Source organism: Crinia signifera, chromosome 3 (genome assembly GCF_055691185.1).
Source record: "Crinia signifera chromosome 3, ASM5569118v1, whole genome shotgun sequence".
Taxonomy (NCBI): Eukaryota; Metazoa; Chordata; class Amphibia; order Anura; family Myobatrachidae; genus Crinia; species Crinia signifera.
This window is the reverse complement of record NC_139219.1, coordinates 198,402,125-198,425,064: the sequence shown is the minus strand read 5'-3', so window position 1 is coordinate 198,425,064 and position 22,940 is coordinate 198,402,125. Positions and strand designations below refer to the sequence as shown.

The window sequence follows — 22,940 nt, the reverse complement described above, 5'->3', positions numbered from 1 at the left end:
CGTGCGCGGCATTCGCACATGCGCAGAAACGCCTCTGCACATGCGCAAACACAATACATCGGCCGTCCGACTGAACACGCAGCCATCTGACTTAATCAGAATAAGGGCCTAAGTGTGGGTGTCCTGGACGTAAAGCACTAGAGACATTTTTTATGAGAGACGCTAACACCAAGTGCTGAGGACTGCATGGTTTGAGCACACCCATAATCTTTGATTGGTATATATCTAAAATGATGAAAACAGGTGCCTCATAGTGCAAATATCTTAGTAAAAACTTATTTTAATAGTTGCACACACAAAACATGGATCATGTACCACAGACAGCGGTATACAGACCGCAAACAAACCGCATGATATTGTGTTGGAGCCAGTTACACTCGCATCCAGGACTCCTTCGTTTCAGTGACGATGCTAGGCCACGCTGCTAAACATTTTGTCATCGACTTCGTCAGAGGGCTGGCCTAGCATCAGTCAGTAACCTCCAAAAGCCCCAGTAGGAGGTGACAATTGCACCTTAATAAGTTTTCAAATCGAATTCCATAAAAACCACATTAAATAATTACATAAAATAGCATTATTATAAGAAAAATAACCTAATGGCTACATTGTAATATCCATTAAAAAATATTAATATCGAATGATGTGGGTGTTCCCTATGGTCTGGGAATGGATGTTTATTTTAAACATCCATTCACAGCCGCAACGATGAGTGCGGCTACATTTGTAGCTGTACATTACATATGTAATTATGGATGTCTGTTCTGCAAAGCCTCTTTCATTTTGAGAAATCACTTCAGCAAATGCTGCTTACACAAATAGGAAACACATGTCTATATTAACGGAACTAACTTGCTCTTGCTATCTATTTACTTATTTTAAATAAGTAGAAAGTCTACTGTGCCATGCATTTCTACTAAAATGGCAATTTACGTATGGATTCTAACTAACTTTATTATGAAACAGACATGAACTTAAGCTTATTTCTGATTAAATGCTGCTGCTATTATGATGATCAGGATTTGGTGTATGTATAGTCTTACAATTGAGATGCCACTGGATATGAACCAGGCTTCAGATTGTTCTTCCATCTAGCTCTAGAATATTCCGTGACAAGTTGTTCACCAGGAACTTCTGGAATGCCTTGTGTCTTCGCAAATAAAGAGGCTCCTTTACAAGTTAACAGCATGTGATCTGTCTGGGATAAAGAAAAATGATTGGCCTGTCCATTAGGAAATGTCCACTAGATGTCACCATGTTGCTGTGTAAATTAACAATATGCACGTGGGAATTTCAGTCAAAGACATACTGGAAAAATGCTTGTTACAACCTATAATGAAACTTATACCCCTTTCACAAAATACCCGGGTCTGACCCAGGTCCCTGTGCAGAGTCACTACTGGCAACATTCTGTGGTTGATATTCTGTAGTCTAAGTAACTAAAAAAAAATTTATGATTAAAAACAATTGTTTGTTCATTGAGCTGAGCACCATTGCGCCCCTTTGGAGTGCATATTATCATAAGCTATATGCTCTCTATCTCCATTCTGATCTAAGTAACTACATCCCATAGCTGTTAAGAGTGATGTGTGGAGACCTGGTTGCGGATGCCTAGCAGTCCTTTCTGCCTCCTGCAAACTAAGGCTTCACCTAGAACAGCCACGTTTGTGGGGGCAAATTAGGTCTGCCCACACTCCAATGCCACCAGGTCCTAATGAGGGACAAGGAGGCTTGACACCACAAAAGGAGGTTATAGAAAGACTAACCACACACAACCCACTATACATGGGAAGTATGGGCCTACGGGTGCAACAATGCACAAGGTCTTATTTAGGATACACAAATCCCTAAAACACAGGAGGTGCAACAATGCACAAGATCTTAACTGGTATACACAAGATCCCTTTTAAACAGGTGATGCAACAATGCAGAGGATATACCCTGAAAGTGCAACAATGCACAGAGATGATATAATCAAAAATAAAAGGATAGTGCAGGAGAACTGGACTTATCTGAAGCAGGTGGAATGAGCAGATACAGTCAGTGACTCTCTGGAGCAGGCAGGGAATGCGCTGGACACACTGTGGCAGGACAGGCAGACAAGACGCTATAACTGGCACCTCAGAGAGAGATGAGCCGGGCTTTATTCAAAAGACCAGCCCTCATCTGGCGTGGGACACGTCACCTGATGCTGTCTGAATCCCTAAAGCTGTACGGAACCCGGAAGTTTGGGGCATTGCCTAGCAATGTTCCCAGCGCTTCTGCCTTGCTGCCCAGCAGACACCAGAATATGGGCGCTACAGTCCCCTGTCACCGGAGCTCCTTCACAGCTGCTTGTCCCAGGGTGCTGGACAGGACTAGTGCTCGGGAACGGCCAAGCCACCCCCTAACAATAGCATAAAGCAAGTTATAGGTACCAATTTTTTTTTTTTTTTCATATTTTGGAGTCTCTCACTGCTGAACAGTGAGTGACTATTCATAGAAACAGTAAATGTTAAGGTTGATTTAAAATCATTTAAAAGGCAGAATATATTAATGATCAAAGTAAAAGCATAAATCAACGTTCATCTAGAGAACACTTAAGGGAGAATTTAACATTCATTTCCCTGGGCTGCATCTTTTGCAATGTAAAGTTTCAATAAGCTTAATGTTGTAAAAGACAATTAACTCTATAGTTACCTTGGGGCAATTACTAAATAGGTTTAATTACCATAGCCGTTAGCAGATTGACCTTCATTTGAAATAGCAAAACAGACTAGGATCTTGTCTATTTCTCTTTTATGGTCCTGTCTTAAAGGGATCAAGAAATGCCCTAATTATACTACTTAAAATGTACCTTAAATACCCTTGTGGTTTAACATAGGGGCACTTCAGATCAACACTAATAAGGGGATTTTTGTAAGAACTTACTGTCAAACCCCTTTCTCTGAGTCCAGTCCAGTGACACAGCTACGATGGGATGTAGGAGGGGTCCGTAGGAGCCAGGCACCTGTGCTTCAAGTCTTTGGGAGCAGGCTCCTCCCTTCTGCATCCCACAATGCCTCAGTTTAACTTCAAGAGCACACTAGGATACAAAACTCAGCACAATGCCTGAACATCTTATATGCAAACATAAAGCACCATAACACGATAACACATGAACGGTATAACTTACTGAGCGTAAGGGAGGGATCGCTGTGTCACTGGACTGGACTCAGAGAAAGGGGTTTGAATGGTAAGTTCTTACAAAAATCCCCTTTTCTCTGTTGTCCAGTCCGGTGACACAGCTACGATGGGACGTTCACGAGCCGGTTGGGAGGGTACGCTCAGACCGACAGTTCTCATCACTGCCCGTCCAAATGAAGCGTCCTCTGACGCGAACTCATAAAACCTGCAGAGACAGGCTTACGAGCCCTAAGCATGGTCTGTATTACCGCATCCCAAAACCCCTTCTTTAATAAGGAGGTTTTATAAGCCACGCCGTCAAATTGAGACGAGCAGGGTCTGAGTGAAGAAACGGCCCTTGCTTTAGTAAGGCCTGCCGAAGCGGGAGTCGCCAAGAATCCGTTGACAACCTCAGTACGTCGGAGTACCACGACCTCCTGGGGCAATTAGAATAGTCTGCACTCCCTGACCCTTCACTCTCTTCTATACCCTCGGGAGCATGGGAAAAGGAGGGAATATGTAAATCATGTGAAAATTCCAAGGAAATGTCATGGCATCCACTGCCCAAGCTGATGGATCGAGAGCAAAAGCGCCACACCTGACAGTTGCTCCTTGTCGCCATCAGGTCTATGTCTGGCAGACCCCAGCGATCCACAATCTCCTGGAACACTTCCTGATGAAGTGACCATTCTCCCTCCAGCAGTGTCTCCCTGCTGAGAAAATCCGCTTCCACATTCCTGATCCCTGGAATGAAGACAGCCGACAACACAGGAACGTTGCTCTCTGCCCAAGTGAAAATCTGGGAGACTTCCTTCATTGCCATCATGCTGCGTGTCCCGCCCTGGTGGTTCAGGTAGGCCACTGTTGTGGCATTGTCGGATTGAACCCGCAAGGGTGAACCTCAGAGGAATTCCTCCGCCTGCAGCAACGGATTCCAGACAGCCTGAAGTTCCAGAATATTGATGGGAAGCCTGGATTCCTTCTTTGTCCATAGGCCCTGTAGCCGTAGATTAAGAACTACCAACCCCTCCAACCCTTGAGACTGGCATCGGCCGTGATGACCAGCCAATCCGAGGATCGGAGGGCGCGTCCAAGCTATAAAATCTCCACATCTGTCCACCAGATCAGTGATTCTCTCAACTCCAGAGACAGAAGCAATCTTTCCTGTTTCATGATCTTTGCATTCCCCAACCAACAAGACAGGATGTTCCATTGGAAAATTCTGGAATGGAATCTGGAAAAATGAAGAATCTCAAACGTTGCCACCATCTTCCCAAGCAACCGTACTCCTTGCCACACCGTAGGTGCAGGTGCTTGCAAAATATTCAAAACCATCTGCCGAATTTCCACTGCCTTGGGCTCTGGCAGAAAAACCCCATGCAGGTGTGTATCCAGAATCACCCCCAGAAATCGCAGACTCTGTGTGGGTGTCAAATGAGACTTGGGTAGATTTAGTATCCACCCCTGTTCGTAAGAAATGTGTTGCGATGCTCAGGTGTTCCTGAAGCTTCTCCGCTGACTCTGCCTTGAATAGAAGGTCGTCCAGATAAGGATTAATTTTTATTCCCTTCAGCCTGAGGGCCGCAGCCTTGACTTCCATCACTTTTGTGAAACCTTTGGGGCCATTGCCAGCCCAAATGGCAGAGCCTGAAACTGCCAATGGTTCTCTCTGATTGCAAACCGGAGCAGGGACTGATGTTCCCTGTGGATAGGCACATGGAGGTACGCATCCTGAATATCTACTGGATGCCAGAAATTCTCCCGGCTCTATGCTTAAAAGCACTGACCGCAGAGACTCCATGTGAAAGTGATCCACCCAAAGATGAAGATTTAAAGATTTCAAATTTAGAATGTGTCTGAAAGACCCGTCTGGTTTGGGTACTAAGAACAGGATAGAATAAAATCCGGTACTTATGTACTAACTGGGCTGCCGATTTTTAAATCGGGTCCATCACATCGCATCACATCCAACCATATCGCATGCGATGCGATGCGATGGACCCGATTTTTCCATAGGATTCAATGTTAAAATGGACTGAGTCCATTTTAACATGGAATTCAATGGGAAAAGGGGTCCTTTTCATACCCCTACTATCCAAGTGGGCATGGAGTTGGATATAAACTCAGTCCATTTTAACATTGAATCCTATGGAAAAATCGGGTCATCGCATGCGATATGGTCGTATGCGATATCGCATCGCATCTGATTGTATGCCTTAAGTTAAGGCATACAATCAAAAAATTGGCAGCCCAGATAATACATAAGTACCTAAAATCCCTTCTTTCTCTCCTCCTGAGGTACCGGGACCACCACCCCTTTCTTCTTGAGAGACAAGTCTGCTCCCAGGAGCGCGGACCTCAGTGATGCGGTCCGTGGTAACGGAGTAGGGAGAAATCTGTGAGGGGGAGGACCCCTGAGATTTATCCAGTAACCTTCGGAAACAATGGAAAAAACCCAGGGATCCCCGGTGGACTCTTTCCACCTGTTCCGAAACTGCAGGAGGCGACCCCCCACTCTGATCCCAGAATGGGGAGACTCCGCCCTGTCTTGCAGAGGACTTGTCCTCACTTTTTGCTGCATGTTTCTTTGCAAAGACTCGCCTTTGGAGTCCTTCCTCTACCGGCCTGGAATCTTCCACACTCTGCCTGTCCACGTTTAGACGCTCCACCTCGAAAGGGGGGACGAAAGGACGGCTTAAACACTCCAAATTTGGATCCTGAAGGCTTAGGAGTAGTAGGGAGAAAAGTGCTCTTTCCCCCGGTAGCCGGTTTTATAATGTCCTCTAATTCAGAACCAAAGAGCAACTCCCCCTTAAAGGGTAGAGTTTCCAAGGACTTTTTGGATTCACTATCCGCTTCCCATGCCTTTAGCCAAAGTGCCCGTCTGGCTGTGACGGAAGTTACAGAAACCATCTTTGCGCCTTCCTCACCAGCCTCACAGATGTACTCAGCAGCACATCTCAACTTTTCAGTTAATGAGTAGGCCTCTGCATCATGCTGGAGCTGACTGGCCAAAGTCTCTGCCCATTTGACCATTGCTTTCGCAACCCAAGCCGAAGCAATAATGGGATGCAGCGTGAACCCCACGCCTTCCAAAAAATTTTTTATCCACTTAGATAATCTGGCCACAGATGCATCAACCAACGGAATCTTTTCCCAAATCTTAATATGATCCTCCGGCATGGGGTACATATTCGCATATTTCTTAGACATTAACAAATGTTTGTCTGGGGACTTTACTGCTTCCCCTAACAAAGAAACCATCCCTTCATCTGAAGGAAAAGAAACAGGATCCTTACGACTCTTTTTAAACACACAGTGTGCAGGGTTTTTTTCCTTGTCAGTTAAATTTAAAGCCTGCTCAACAGCCAAAATTAAATCCTCAATGCCAGAAACGGAATTGTCTGCTTCCTCGCTCTGGTTCCAACCCAAATCCTCCTCACACACCCCATCATGATCAGAATCTAAATTCAAAAGAGGGGGGGGGGTAGAGAAAGCGTGTCTACTCGCCATATCCTCAGAGGATTTGGTAAACTGCTCCATATGGGATGTCATCTTATGTACACCATGCGCAGTATCCTGCATAGCCCGCAGTAAAATGGGGTCCCCCTGCACCGGGGTAACCGACCCCCCAGAAGCCTGAGAAGACTGGACATGGCCAGGACACCCTAACAAAGAGTCCTTTTGCCTGTTCAAAGCTTCTGTTAAGGCATTCATGGACCTTCCTAAGGTAACAGCCCAGGCAGATTCAGCTACTTCAGACCTCAGGGTCCGCGACTCACAGGGAACAGCATCACAGGAAGGGCACAACTCCCCCTGGTCCCCTTGTTCACATGTTAACATTGCATTACAGTTTTTGCAATAAAACATGTCCCTCGCTCCCTCCTCCCCAGCAACATTAGTGCACTCGTCAATCATGTTAAAAACATAATGCAAAATGCCAGGCAAAGCACAGAGTAATGTATCAGTGTACTTATCTATGATTCCTCTGTTGCCAGCGATCAGCGGTGGAAGCGCTTTCCAGGAGAGACCTCTGTGTCAATTTCTGCCCAGTTTCAGCTCCGCAGCATAGAGAGAAACGGCGCCAGAGCACAGGTCAGCGGGGAGGGTTGCAGTTTTTTGCACCTTTCCCCCTTCAGCCGCTCCCACGAGTGTCTCTCCTCACCTCCAGTAACTCCCCTACAATGGGATCACTTGGAGTTGTCCAGCAGCACTGGACTCCTGTAGAAGACGTCAACTCCCCTAGGGGATTTCAGTCTTCACGCTCAATGCAAGATGGCGGGCACCATTACCATTACTTCGCAGCTGCGAAGCATAGCACCCACTCCTGTGGGCACCTAAAACTAACTGGGGCATTGTGGGATGCAGAAGGGAGGTGCCTGCTCCCAAAGACTTGAAGCATAGGTGCCTGGCTCCTACGGACCCCTCCTACATCCCATCATAGCTGTGTCACCGGAATGGACGACAGAGAAATTAGTATAACAGATCAAATATTGATAAATAAGCATTCTGATTATAACCAGATATACAGTTCATTTATTTGTAGCAACCTGTCCGAGAATAAAAATGAAAAGATAGAACTTAATATTAGCTTGTAAATATTTTAAATTCTTATTAGACCCCTTTGTAAGCATGCATATAGGATTATCATTGGATCTAATAGGTCATCAGATTCATTGGTAAACGACAACAGCCAAGCCAAAAAGGACATTGCATATCATAGCAACATTTGTCCCAATGTGTAAACTGTAATGTACGTAAAACATAAAAAAAAAAGATAGCATACCTGAAGTCTACAACTTGTGATAGCTCTTTTTATGGTAATTATTTTGAGCAATAGAGTAGAAACTGCAGAAAAGTGGAGTCCTGTGAAGGGGACTGCAGGCTTAAATGCATTAATCAATACATAAAATTAAAACTCCACTGTTTATACTGTTAGTTAATAAAGTGAGTGCAGAGCCCCTGTGGTTTCTATTTAAACAATGTGGTCTACCATCACGTTGCACCCCAAATCTAGCAATGGCCAGTGCAGTGGTTTATTGCTTTTTGTTAATAAGATTCATTTTTTAATTAGTCCTTTTGTGATCACATTTTCTCATGCACCCTGTATTCATTTCTTGGTACTTATTTCCTTGCACGGCGCCCACGATCTAGATTGTATGTGTCGGGACGATATTGCAAGCATTGCATGCATCTTATGTGTTTGTGCATGGAGGAGATCGACGAGATATACAATTGAAAAGATTTTTAATTGTATGTACAATATCGCATCTTATGGATCTGGGTGTGGTATGGGACTCTGACAGTCGGGATCCCGACGTCGGGATAATGACTGTCGGGATCCAGAGTCAGAAAGCATGGCGAGTGCAAAAAAGCCCCTTGCGGGCTCGCTGCGCTCGCCACGCTGCGAGCCACCTATTCTATTCTCCCTCTATGGGGGTCGTGGACCCCCACGAGGGAAAATAGCGGGTGGCCGTCGGGCACCCGGCTGTCGGCGTTTTGACAGTCGGGATCCAGACGTCGGGATAATGACTGTCGGGATCCCGACTGTCGGGAACCCGTCCGGCACCCATGGATCTTATGCATCCATAAGATGCATAAGATCCATAAGATAAAAGATCCATCAACACCAACCTGAAGCGTGGCAAGCGCAGCGAGCCCGCGAGGGGCGGCGGTACGCGTCCTCCAACCTTTTCATACCCCCACTATCTCGCCACACTATATAAAGTCAACTCCACACCGACGTGGATAGTGGGGGTATGAAAAGGTCGGAGGACGCGTGCCGCCGCCCCTCACGGGCTCGCTGTGCTCGCCACGCTTCGGGTTGGTGTTGATGGCTCTTTTATCTTATGGATGCATAAGATCCATAAGATGCGATATTGTACATACAATTAAAAATCTTTTCAGTTGTATAGATCGTATGCCTTAAGTAAGGTATACAATCTTATGCGATGGGCGCCGTGCTAGGAAATAAGTACCCATTTCTTTCTTATAGCTTGTGTCAGCTGTTTTCCTAGGTGCTTTACAACAGGTTTGTGGGTAACTGCCTCACCTTTAAAAGCAAAGTTGCTTTGAGCTTTAGAACAGATGGAATGCCTGAAGCCTAACACTAATGCGATAGCTATTTTTATGGTAATTTTATGGCCAAATCACCACGAACATAGGAGAACGCCTGATTGAATTTACATTAGAAGTCATGCAGAAATGCTGTTACCATGCAAGGCTGGACAGGTGCATTTAAACACATCACAATCAGGGGTGACAACTTACCAGGAGTTTCCAATTATAAGGAATTATGTCAGTTTTTATTCACAGGAGTTTTTACACATGCCAACATAACTTGTGTGTTATAAGGTTATATTTTAGTACATTTCAATGATTTGTAAAAGATTGAAAGACACAGCACATATCACTTAAATATTTTAATTGAAATACCTTTTCCATTACAAGACGGGCAAGTTTTATTGGGTTAGCAATACATTTGACTGCAGAGACAGCTCCTGAGGTTAAATCCCTGCCATCCATAATAATAGCATCCATCTCAACTTCACCCTCTTCATTCAAAACTGACCCATACCCTAAGGAAACAAATTGTAAGGTTAATACACAAAAGCCTGAATTTTCATATATCCACTATCACTCATATAAAAATCTAGAGCACCATTATGCTGCCCATGCATAGCAACATAGTTTATTCCAGAGACAAAATTAATTATTTTTTATTTTTTTTTGCTTTACTGAATCTGGTCCAAAACGGTTAAATAAAAGCTATCCCTTTCTGACATTACGGGGGAAATTTACTAAAGGAAATTTGTAAAAAAAAATAGGTGTATTTGTATCCAGAAATACACTTATTTTTGACATTTACTATCCTGAAAATACTGCAATTCGTATTCATATTGATGTGCTATCAATACAAATACGAATTGCCGTATTTTCAGGATAGTAAATGTCAAAAATAAGTGTATTTCTGGATACAAATACACCTATTTTTTTTTACAAATTTCCTTTAGTAAATTTCCCCCTACATGTGAGATGCTGGGTTAAGTGTGTGGAATATGGAGCCTGGTGCTGAAACACTAAAAGATGTTTAAAAGAAAAGATGGAGCATGCTAGTGTGAGAAGTCCTTATGGCAAAACACACAACCACCAAATAAGGAGAGCAAAGCAAGGGCATTAAATCCCCTGTGGAATAGGAGAATGGGCTTTTATGGGGAGTAAAAATGTGTTATTTTTCTCTACTGGGGGACACCCCAAAGCATTCCTAGAGGGTGGGAAAACAAAGCTATTCAGACCACTTTACACCCAAATCTAGCATCCCGAAATGCGAACATATCAAACCTATAAAATTTAGTGAAGGTGTAAACGAGCAACCAAGTCACTGCTCTGAACAACTGCTCAACAGTGGCCCCTAGATGTTTATGAGGCACCAATGACTGGATGGAACATTCATCACCACATAGGCCTAACGCATCACATCCTTAACCAACCGAGTCATCGTTTGTTCAAAGGCTTGCCAGCCTCTTTTTCAAAAATCCTTAAACTAAAAAATAAACGTAAACTATCTGTCCACCAGATTTTTTTTTTCATCCTTTAACCCCTTGAGTGGTAGGTTTTGCTGGGGCAGGACAAACCTACTGGGGGCAGGGTTGTCCTGCCCCAGCAAAACCCACCACAGATCATAGGTAGGCCATCCCCCTCACCTCCCCTGCCTCCAATGCCCCAGCCACCACTCATTCATCATTGACTACACAGGCGGCAGGCTCGGGCATGTTCGCGGTGGCACGGGAGGACTCGGGCGCCTGAACTCTGAATCCCCCCAAACATCCCCGAGGCTACCGCCTACATCACTGCTGTAATGGAGAATGGCGGCAGGGGAGCTCCGGTGCACAAGCGGATGGGGTGGGCCGACAGGAGGGGGGCTCTAGAGGTGGTGGGTGCGCGCACCTATTCTAGATTAGTGTTATGCCCAAAAATTTGACAGCTAAGCCTGGAAAATTTCCGGGCATACCACTGAAGTGGTTAAACACAAATTTTTAATGCACAAACACTCAAAAGGATGAAGGATACGCCTTCATACTTAGAAACACTAAATAAGGTAGAGACAACAAAATGCTTCTTACTTGCAAAATAGCTCAAGGGCCAGATGCACTAAGCTTCAAAAGTGATAAAATGGAGAGTGATAAACAACCATCCAATCAACTCCTGTCTGACATTTTTCAAACACAGTCTGTGACATGGCAGGTAGGAGCCGATTGGCTGGCTGGCTATCACTCTCCATATTGTCACTTTTGAAGCTTAGTGCATCTGACCCCAAATACGATGCACAGGCAGCGACCGTATCTGCAGATGAAATTCTACATCACAGTTTTTTTTTTCCTGGAAACCAGGCATTGCATAAATGACGTGGAATATATATGAACTGGAATATATGAATAGCATTTTTCAGTCCTGTTTTTACCAAACAAGCAAGCAAACAGTCCTATTCAGTCCATTATGCATTGCCTGGCCAGGAATATATCCAAAAGGAGGTAAATGTACGTGCCTCCTAATTCTTCAAGAAAATTACTAATGTTGAGCTCTGTGAGCTAAAAGCCGCAATTGCCTCACTAAACTGCTGCACTAAAAACTGAAATTCAAGCTTTGATATTAACTAATTAATTTAAACAAAATACTAGCTGACAGACTGCCATACCATCTCTATAATGTCGGTTTTCACTTTGTTAATACTAAGAATAGTGAGATGCTGTTTAGATATACAGTATATTTATATGAAGTTAGATTTTCTTTTTTACTTTATTTTATATTTATGGTCCAGCGGTACTAGTGTATTATAATTATTACTATTAAAAATATCTGATTCTCTAACACCTCAATTTTCTATTCGCCTTTGTTCAGGCTCACTTATTATCTTTTCTTAAAAAATTTTTTTTGTATTTTGTCCTTAAAAATTAACAAGGTTATTTCACTATGTATATTGTAATGATCTATATTACATAATAAATTGTTCAAAACTATATAATACACAAAGACTACATTTATTCTGCGGGGTAGATGTATGAAGCAGCGATAAGGGAGGAGAAGTGGCCTGTCACATCGAAAAATTAAATCAGTGCAGTCTTATGACACAAATTTTTCATATCGTAATGCGATTCAAATGCACATTCACATAAAAAAAAAAAAGGATGCTTGGCACAACTGCAGCAATAGTATGTGAGGACACATCTGTAGCAAAAAAGATATTTCATGTTATCAAAATAGAAGGTTTTTTATGTTTTATGTTTTTCAGTTAATGTAATATAGAACATTATCTAAGTAAATATGAGCTAAATGAACATACTACAGTAACTCTAGAATAACTAGTGCACACATCGTTGACAGTGCCATGTGACATGGGGCCTTATTTTGGTTCATTCTTTCTGACAAAATCCTTCTTAGATGGACAAAACCATGTGCACTGCAGGGGGGGCAGATGTAACATGTGCAGAGAGAATTAGATTTGGGTGAGTAATTTTGTTTCTGTGCAGGGAAAATACTGACTGCTTTATTTTTACACTGCAATATAGATCTCACTTTGAAGTAAAACCCCACCCAAATCTAATTCTCTCTGCACATGTTACATCTGCCCCCCCTGCAGTGCACATGGTTTTGTCCATCTAAGAAGGATTTTGTCAGAAAGAATGAACCAAAATAAGGCCCATGGAATCAAACCTCCATGGTCTTCTTTTTCATTATTTTTTTTTTTATGTAAGCATTTGGCAGCAACCATTTACCTGCATTGAAATGTGGATCATCTTCTAACACAACCACAGCTTCTTCTACCGCAGTCATTGCATCACCTCCTTGTTCAAGAATATCATAGCCGCGTAAAGCCGCTCTCTTCACTCCAGAACTATGCCCTTCTGCTCTCTCCTTCCGGATTGCTCCAGCACCACCGTGGACAACAATAACTGGTTTCATAATTACTAGAGGCACAATGCACAACACAGAATTAGAATCACTGTACAGCTCAGGTTAACGCTGCTATGCGTGCTGTTCCGATGCATGCTTTGAGGTGCGTGCTCCCGCGGCACCTCATTGCACAGTAAAAAAAGTATGTGCTTGCACATAAGTTTCATCGCATTGCATGCACAACGCATGCAATGCAATGCAATGTGATCCGTGCTAGTACAGCACGGAAAGCACACCCTTCTAAGTGATTGTCGCCGTGTAGCAAATCGCCATCTTTTCATGGAGATGTGGAAAGTGAACTTTTAAAATAAAGTTGATGTTGTTGTTTTACATTTGGTGTAAAAAAAACAGGAATTTTATTCTGTGAAGGGGCATGCTATTTTAATTCATGTGCTTATATATAACACATGAATTTATATTTAATTTGAAAAAAAACACACACACACATATACATATATACATATATATATATATATATATATATATATATATATATATACTCAGACACTCATACTATGCATGCAGGGCATGAGATAGGAGGCGGCACTCAGCTGGGTTTTAGATAAACATCTGTATTAGAAAATGCATATTACAGCATGATTTACAATGGTGTCCATGACGACGTTTCAAGAACTAAACGTTCTTTTCATCAGGTCATGTGGTGCAGAGCAACAATAGCATGTGCAGACGGTGACAAACAAACAGTATCTTACCTCTCCATGAGACAATTTATACGTGACTAATTGTAAGCAGCGTGTAGCTCCGATGGTGCGCCGTCAGGACTTCCGGGAGGCTGGTCACCCAGGAACGCCCCGTGGGTGTTACCTTCTTTCAGTCCCCGATAGCCACCTCTCATTGCCGGGCGCTACGGTGATGTAAATAGGATTATGTGTAACCAAAAATCAAGTGTTACCGTGCCAAACGCAACATTATAGCAATCTGTGAAACAAGCAAATAGTGACATAATCGGATGTACGTGTTAGAGTAGCAGTGAACATAAATAAGTGTTAGGATAGGTTTAAAATAAGCCAAGGGACGAAATGCTCAATATATATATCTGTCACGCCGTGGGACATCCACAGGAGCAGCACGGCTGCAAGAGGACTCGAGACTGTTCGGCCAGCAGGCAGATGCCAAGAGTATATGAGCGTGTCGGGACATAAGTGACTCAATGCTTACGGTACATAGACGATCTGATAATATTCTGGAAAGGCACCAGCAAGGACCTACAGGAAGTGATCAACCAGATTAATCTACAAGATACCCCCATAAAATTCACGTTTCAGATGGACACAAAGACCATCAACTATTTGGATGTACTGATACAGATCGAGGATAACCAAATACATACCAAGGTGTACCAAAAAGAGACTGACAGGAACACCTTCTTGTTAAATTCCAGCTGTCATCCACCTGCCCTAAAGCGCGGTTTGCCCCGGTCTCAGATGCTACGGGCGGCTCGCATCACCAGTGACAAAGATGCTCTCGCCATAACATTAGACGAGATGATCATGAAATTCGTCACCCGGGGATATGAGTACAAGAACCTCATTAAAAATAAACAAGAAATATTACAAATCCCCCGACAGGAATTGCTAAAAAAATCGATTCAGAAACCCATGGGTGCAAAAATACCGTCTGAGTATATAATTCTATTTGGAAGGCACCGTGGTTTTCACCCCTTCATCCAGAGTGCCAATCAACCCCCTACCGTATATATATATATATATATATTATTTTTTTTTTTTTATTTTTTTTTTTACACATAGCAGCCAGCAGGGGGCTGGGAGCAGAGAGCCGCTCATTACATATTCATATATTGACTGTTCCCGATCATTACATATGCACGATCGGGAGCATTGCATATTTGGTCCCCTGCTGGCTCTCCCGGGGGGGAGGCTTGTGCTGCCACATACGTTCTGGGGCAGGCAGGGAGACTTCCATCTCCCTGCCTGCCACTGTCCTCCGGCTCCCTGCGGCGTCCGGAAGAACATTATAGGGAGACATAATATAACATTACATTTAATAAATAAAAAAAATTGAGTACAGGTAACGGCAGAGCACAGCAATACAATACTCACTACAGCTTAGGCAGGTATTCAATGACATTTTTCTCCCCGTGCAGCGAATCCTGTTTCGGATTCGCTGCACAGTCGCCGGGTTCCGGAGGGCTGGAGCATTCGCTGCCAGCCCTCCCTCTCCCCCTATTCAATGCCGCAGGGGCTCGTTGCCCCTGAAGGCGATTTAACGCACACACACCCCAGCGAATGCCGCAGGGAGCCAGGGGGATGGTGCAAGGCAGGGAGATGGAAGCCTCCCTACCTGAGCCGGACACTGTGGGGGAGAAGGAGGGGTCCTGGGGACACAGGCAGCAGAAGCTGCCCCCGAGAGAGCTGGCAGGGGACGCGGTGGAGGGAGCCGCTGCGCTGGTCCTGCTTGTGCCTATGTAATGAGAGGGACCAGTGTGCAGAGAATATTTAATGAGCAGCTCCCCCTGCTGACATCTTGTGTAAAAAAAATTAAATATATATGTTCATGAGCTGCAGGCACATGAATCCAAACAGCATGCCCCTTCGCAGGATAAAATTACTGAGTTTTTGACACCAAAAAAAAAAATACACCTTTATTTTAAAAGATCACATTCCAGTTCACCTTAAAAAGATGTTGAATGCAAAACTGTGAATCATGGCGAAAATAATAATAATGATGAAAGCAGTTCTCCATCCTAGCATTGAAAACACTCTCGGCGAATCACAGTGAAAACCCCAAAGACCCCAGCTTTCAGCATTGAATAGGGTGAATCAGATTTTTAGTGAAAAAGATTCACCGCAAGGAATGAAATCAGCCCGATTCTCCGAAAAAAAAATGGTGAATCGGGAGCATTGAATAATGCCCTTAGATGTAAGTAGCAGAAGAGAGCTGTAAGTGAAATTTAAGAAGAGGGTCCTGCTCTGAGTAGCTATAGTTAATGCCCAAATCAATCAGGAGATAAGGGGACATCAGGTATTTGTGTATTATGCCTGTCACTAGTGTTCATTCTAGCACCCACTATCTTTGAAAACCCATGCAGTTCCTCTTCCCTGTCTGGGGTGTCGCTGTCTGCTGTGGTGTTTCTAGCACAGGTCTGGTTTGCATATCAGTGCTGATATACAGACCACACTATGCTAGAAGCACTACAGCAGACAGCGACACCCCAGGCAGGGAAGAGGAACTGCGTGAGTTTTCAAAGATAGCGGGTGCTAGAATGAACACTACTGTATGTCACTGTTGTATATGAAGCTTTGATAAAATTGCTTGGATTTCACCTAAAAAGAACATGGAAATGAAAAATGTGGACACATTAAAAAGGTATCAAATGCTTTTATGGAATTATTTATTAACAGCTTCTTATGTAGTTCAGATCTTTAATGGAGTTAGCAAACTCCAAACAAAACAGGAATACAGAGAAAAGGGGTATACCAGGCTATGTGCTCAAATAATGCTCAACACATAATTAGGGAAGGAAAAACAAAATATTCGCTATTAGCCCAGTAGGCCTTAGAATTAGCACTTTTTGTCATTAACCATTACATACATGTCATACAGAAACATAACACACAAGGCTACTATGAAACATTGCAGCCAATTGAATTGATCCCAATAGGACACTCCCATCTGGGGGACTTCACCTACATACGTTTGAATAGATGTACAATTTAAAGAATAGCTACATCCTCAAAATATTGAGAAAATAAAGCAACTGGTATACTAGACTGATGAATGGGTCAGGAGGGGTTGAGGAAAACCCAGGCAAATGTGTTGAAAGCATGTTGAATTCTAAAAAATTAACAGTACCAAGGGCCGGATGTGATGACACCAGAGTTTGACTTTTTTATTTTTTTTAAAGGTGCCCCTTTGAATCTTGCCCTAAGTGACAGGAAGAAATGGCAATGCACTTGTAAAACTAAATTCCTGTGTTATATAACAGACAGCTTAATCATTATTAAAGCAACGCACAAGGAATTAAGTATGTGCACGCTCTTCAACCTTTGAAGCCAATAAACAGGTAAGTACATCCCACAAAAATGTAAACTATAAACTAAAATATCAGAAATACAGCATCCAGTGTGCATGTTTATTTCATAATGCTGTAATCATTCCAATATAAACATTGCAGAAATATTTTCCAGAAAGAAAAGTAGAAAAATGCAGTTATGTGAGTAGCTCTATGCTTAAAGTGCACATTAATAAAAATGACAGAACCATATTCCCCGTAGATATAAACAGAACATTGTCATGTAAAATAAATACATAGTAAAATGTATTTATATGAAAGATTACATAGTCCAGGTGCAAATTGTGGAAGAGCAGCAATGAAATAAAAATGTTCTGTTGTTGCGCCAGAATGGTAGAAGGTTGTAAGGCTATTGTGTGACTGTATTGTGTGGATGTGTCTTCTGAGGCGATGAACTATCCACATCCTTCTTCCAAAAAACAGGACTCCGCAACGGTGTAGTTATCATAGTTTCAGGGAGTGCAGCCACTACGGGGCCCAGGCACATCCCCAGGTACTTGTGTACTAGCACGGCGCCCACGATATTTGGTCGCACAACTTTTAATCACATCGCATGGCATACACCCGATGCACTGCGATGCGATTTAAAATTGTATAAGCCCCCTATACGATGTTTAATTATATAAGCACCCTAATGGGGGCTTACAATGTTAAATGCACCCCCACTATGAACGTGAACCCGAAGCGTGGCGAGCGCAGCAAGCCCGCGAGGGGCGGCGGTACGTGTCCTCCGACCTTTTCATATCCCCACTATCCACGTCGGCGTGGAGCTGACTTTACATAGTGTGGCGAGAGGATGCGTTATACCTGTGAAGTAATGCGCGTCCGCTCGCCACGCTTCGGGCTCGGTGGCTCGCCACACTATATAAAATCAACTCCACGCCAACGTGGATAGTGGGGGTATGAAAAGGTCGGAGGACGCGTACCGCCGCCCCTCGCTGCACTCGCCACGCTTCGGGTTCACGTTCATAGTGGGGGTGCATTTAACATTGTAAGCCCCCATTAGGGTGCTTATACAATTTAACATCGCATCGCATTGTATGGCATTGTATGCAATATACAATGGTATACAATTTTAAATTGTATAACATCGCGTGACAATTGCGTAGCATCGTATATCATTGCATGCCTTATGGTCTGCGATGGGCGCCGTGATAGTACACTAGTACCCATCCCCACGCCGGGTCCGATACGATTTCCCGGCGGTCGGGATCCCGGCGTTCAGAATCCCGACACCGGAATCCCGACCGCCGAAATCCCGACAAGGGGGGGACATGGATCGCCCCCCCTTGCGGGCTCGCTGCGCTCGCCACGCAGCGGGCCCGGTGCCTCGCTACGCTCGGCACGCTATTTTATTCTCCCTCTATGGGTGTCGTGGACACCCACGGAGGGAGAAAGTTTCGGGATTTCCGCGGTCGGGATTCCAGTGTCGGGATTCCGACCGCCGGGATCCCGACCGCCGGGAAATTAACCGCATCCCCCCCACGCCTATCTCCCATGCACCAGTCACCTCATAACCTCTTATCAAGTCAAGGGTTTCCTGCATGCTGGGAGGGAGGCAGTCACATCACAGCTCCCAGCAGCTCTGTGCCTGGATGTATCCCCATGGGGATGCAGTCAATATGCCGGCGGTAAAAACACTGACGCCAAAATCCTGACCGCCGCAATGCCGGCACTTTGTCCCTCTATGGGGACCTCCACGACACCCGTAGAGGGTAAATAAAATAGTGTGCTGAGCGCAGTAAGGCACCAGGCCCGCTGCGGGGCGAGCCCGCAAGGGGGGGGGGGGTATGGGCGGCGATCCACGCCCCCCCCCCCCTTGTCGGAATTGCGGCGGTTGGGATTCCGGCGTCGGTATTTCGACCGCCGGAATTTCATACCAGACCATCCCCATGTATCCAGTGCCCCAACCCTGTTCTTAACTGAAACACAAAAAATGTAGTGAAGACCAGGTGTGGGCACTTATATCATATGAAGTACTGAGTCATGCTCACCTTTATAAAACAACTGGCAGTGTCAGCAGCAAAATGGATCTGAGTGGATAATAACACAAAACTTTATCAATGTAACATAAAAATACCGATGCAGCAGTAAATTAGTCAGTAGCCACGCTAGGGTGCTCAACCCAGGCTGATAAACACTGCAGTGGCTTCTCCCCTGACAATGCTATAAAGGCACTGGTCCTTCTACACTATCAGCAGACACACAGGTCCCAAAACCTGCAGAGACCTTGATGTGAGAAGACTTACCAGTCCATTTCTCCTGTCAGCCATAACCCCTCACCAATTTTGTGTTACTAACTAAAGGGGCCCATTTATCACTCTATGGGGGTAATTCACACCTGCTTGCTAGGCTGCGTATATTCACCATCAAATGATTTTTCCTCTGTTCCTTATGAAAAGTAAGCCTAGACTTACCTTTCATATGGATGCTTTCTGATGAATTCGGAGCAGGCACTGACGTCGTGTGAGGTCATCCACCGGCCCCAAGCAGGTAGGGCCACACCTGCGTTTGCTGGAGTTCACCCAGTGTTTCCATTGGCGTACCCGCCGTTTTTGTGGGCACGCCTATGAAACACTAGGTGGACCTCAGCACACGCCCCCAGCCTGTCACTCAGGCAGTGCGCGCATCAGTGAAGAGAAACTTCGCCAAAGGCGCTCGCAGCTGCGGAACACTTTGGACCAATGCGCATGCGCCGACCCAAACCTTTGGAGACAGTGCCCCTATATATGCAACTTTTTCCCAGAAAACTGTTTTAAGGAATTTCTTATATTGTTTATTTATATGGCGCCACAAGGGTTCCACGGCACCTCACAATACGTGGATGAGCAAAAGAACAAAACAAGAAGGGATTTACAGTACAAATGCAAATTACTTGTACATGGTAAAAAAAAAAAAAAGAAGACAGTTGCAGAAGTGGACACTGGTGTAATTATAACAATTATTTAAGTGCAGAGATATGGTCTTAGAAAAGCACATGAGGAGAGAGGGCCCTGCTCGTTAGAGCTTACATTCTAAAGGAAAGGGGCAGATAAACTGGGGTGACACAGCTGGGATAGAAGGGAGCATAAATAGAGGGTTAATCACAAATATTAAGGATTCCCGGAATATATGTGGGAGTGACATTGGCAGATATCTCCAATACCTACTATGATCCCTCCATTCCCACCTTCATAGGTTTCTATGTGGCATGCAATGCTTCCAAATTTACTAATATTTGGAATGCAAAACATTCTGGAGAATAACCCCTGCAGCTACCAGCAGTGGCGGTTTTTACCTATGGGCTGCAGGCAGGGCAGCCGAGAGGAATGCTGGGCCCTGGTAAAAATTTTGAGGCGTGGCCTAAGTGTGGTAGGTGTGGGCACCTACCGCACTTAGGCCACGCCCCCAAAATGTTTAAAGGAGGGTGAAAGAAAACTCTAAAAACTGTAATCTCAGCAGCAGCACACACCTACAGCATGTGCTGTGCTGACTGCAGGCTCAGCATGACCTCTCACGCTGTTAGCGAGACACTCATGCTGAGCCTGCTGTCAGCAGAGCACATGCTATAGAAGTGTGTGCTGCTGTTGCTACCCGGGAGGGATGGAGGGGTCGGACCAGGGCCCCTGCGGGGCCCCCCCAGCAAGCCTGGGCCCGGGTAATTTGTACCTGCTCCCCCCCTCTCTCGGCTGCCCTGGCTGCAGGACTGCTGCCCCCCAGGTAAAATTTGCTACTGTGCTCTGCCTATATGAAGCCAGATGCAGTCTGTGAGACTGAACTGGCTTTACTGTGACTGGCAGTGAGTTCCTATTGAAAGTCCGACCTGCCAATCACCCAAGGCAGCCTCATTGGAACTTGTAGCCTCCCTCCAGTATGTGCCTAGTTCCCCTTCGCCATAAGGACCTAAGGAGGATAGAGGACAGTGAAAGGGGGAGCAAAGGTCAGAACAAGGAGCCCAAATGGACGCTCACCACTCTTCGGGCACGGAGGGCTTGCTCCTTCACTATCCATACCACCACTGATTGCCTTTAGTAACCAGGTGGCGATTGAATCGAGCAACCGTGCCCGGAGCAAGGTGAGTGAAGCGAGCCCACGGGGGTCCGTTTGGGTCCCTTGTTCCAACCTTGCTCCGCCTATCCCCACCCCATCTCCTCCCCAGGTCCAATGGGGAACTAGTCACACCCAGGTCTCTATGGGCTGCTTCGGTTGCAGCACACAAGCAGCCAATAGATTGCAATAAATATGTGATTAATAATATATGGGCCGTTAAAACGTCAGTTTGCTGGACAGGGCAACGGGTAGTGGTGGGAGTCGGACTGATGATTACAGCAAAGTGTTGCATTCAACTAGTCGGTTACCCTGCCCACATCTGACCGTTATTTGGGATGAGCCTGTATTGCACTCAATTCAGCAGTATCAGAAAATGGGAGATATATTTGATTAAAACATTTTCTGAACTATAGCAATTTTTTTTTCAATTCCATTTTTGTAGTTTATTAAATCAGAAAATCAAATTATTCTCAACCCGATAGAGATCGTAGGAACAAAACGTGCACAGCGGGCTGCATGGTGCTATAGTACTCACTGAAGGGCGCAGGGCAGCAGCAACACCCGCCGGGGACCTTTGGATCTGACTGTCTCCTCCTGCCAGTGCCCACACAGTGTAAGCACTAGTCTAGTCTCACGCTCCTACCGGTAGTACTATTATAGTACTGTATCGTGGTCAGGTGACCGCCGCAGCGCATCCTCACCTCCGAGTCCAAGCTACGTCAGGTAGCGACGCCGACGGCCATTTGCAGTGAGCCCTGGATGACGGAACAACAATGTGACTGCCTACAAAAACAGGTGGTGCTGTCACTAGGGACGCATAGATAAGAACCCGGAAGTGAGACGTCACCCTGCGCATGAGTTGGTTCTCTAGTGCCCGGCCCGCTGGCCCTGGCTGCTCCCTCTTCTAATGAATGTAACACCCCCTAGGTTGGGCGGGCCTGGACGGGTAACAAACACAAACTTTGCTCCTGTAGACGGCTGTGCCGGGCGTGCACTGTGTGCTATAAGCGCTGAGCGGGGAACGAAAGTGACTCCCTGGCAATATGGCTAAACGGGCCCTTGCCGAGGATCTGACCTGCCCCGTCTGCTTGGCCACCTACCAGGACCCGGTCTCCCTGGGCTGCGGCCACTGCTTCTGCAGATCCTGCATTACCAAGGCGCTCGACTTCCAGAAGGGGCAGGATAGAACGTACTCCTGCCCTATGTGCCAGGCGGTGTATGATGACTACCCGGGCCTGCAGAGGAACCTGCAGCTTGGCAGCATTGTGGAGAGCTATAATGCGCTGCAGCAGAGCCCCGAGCCCCGTGAGGTTCCCTGCAGCTACTGCCTGGGCGTCCCCAACATGGCGGTGAAAGACTGCCTGACCTGCGAGGTGTCCCTTTGCCAGCAGCACCTGGAGAGGCACAGCAGCAAGAAGGGCCACGTCATGCTGGAGCCCGGGCAACCTGTGGCGGAGAGGAAGTGCAGCGAGCACGGCAAGCTGCTGGAGTACTACTGCCAGGGGGACAAGAGCTGCATCTGCGTCACCTGCTACATTGCCGGCACACACTCCGGCCACACCATCGTCACATTAAAGCAGGCCCGGGAGCAGGCGAGAGCAACACTGTCCCAGACCACTGACAGCCTGGCTGCTAGGGTGGCCGGTTTAGCCAAGGACATAGGGGAGCTGAACCTAGGCCTAGCACAGGTGAAGGAGAATGCAGTGCAGCTGTCTCAGCCTCTGAAGGAGCAGTCTGACACCATCATCTCAGTAGTCAGGTCCCT

The 22,940-nt window shown here is 45.4% G+C and overlaps 1 protein-coding gene across 6 annotated transcripts in view; it reads right to left on the bottom strand.

Annotated features, from left to right (window-relative positions):
- Nucleotides 1-22,430, bottom strand: part of ASRGL1 (asparaginase and isoaspartyl peptidase 1) — a 40,661-nt gene extending 18,231 nt beyond the window's left edge. The window contains exons 1-5 of one of the 6 annotated variants that reach the window (XM_083177243.1): nucleotides 22,276-22,430; nucleotides 19,141-19,179; nucleotides 12,915-13,106; nucleotides 9,577-9,719; nucleotides 1,041-1,195 (exon numbers count right to left, since the gene is read on the bottom strand). In XM_083177243.1, coding sequence (XP_083033369.1) covers nucleotides 1,041-1,195; nucleotides 9,577-9,719; nucleotides 12,915-13,101 — 485 coding nt within the window. In that variant the 5' untranslated portion in view covers nucleotides 13,102-13,106; nucleotides 19,141-19,179; nucleotides 22,276-22,430. The other 5 variants (XM_083177241.1, XM_083177242.1, XM_083177246.1 and 2 more) reach the window with 5 other exon arrangements.
- Between the last annotated feature and the right edge of the window lie 510 nt (nucleotides 22,431-22,940).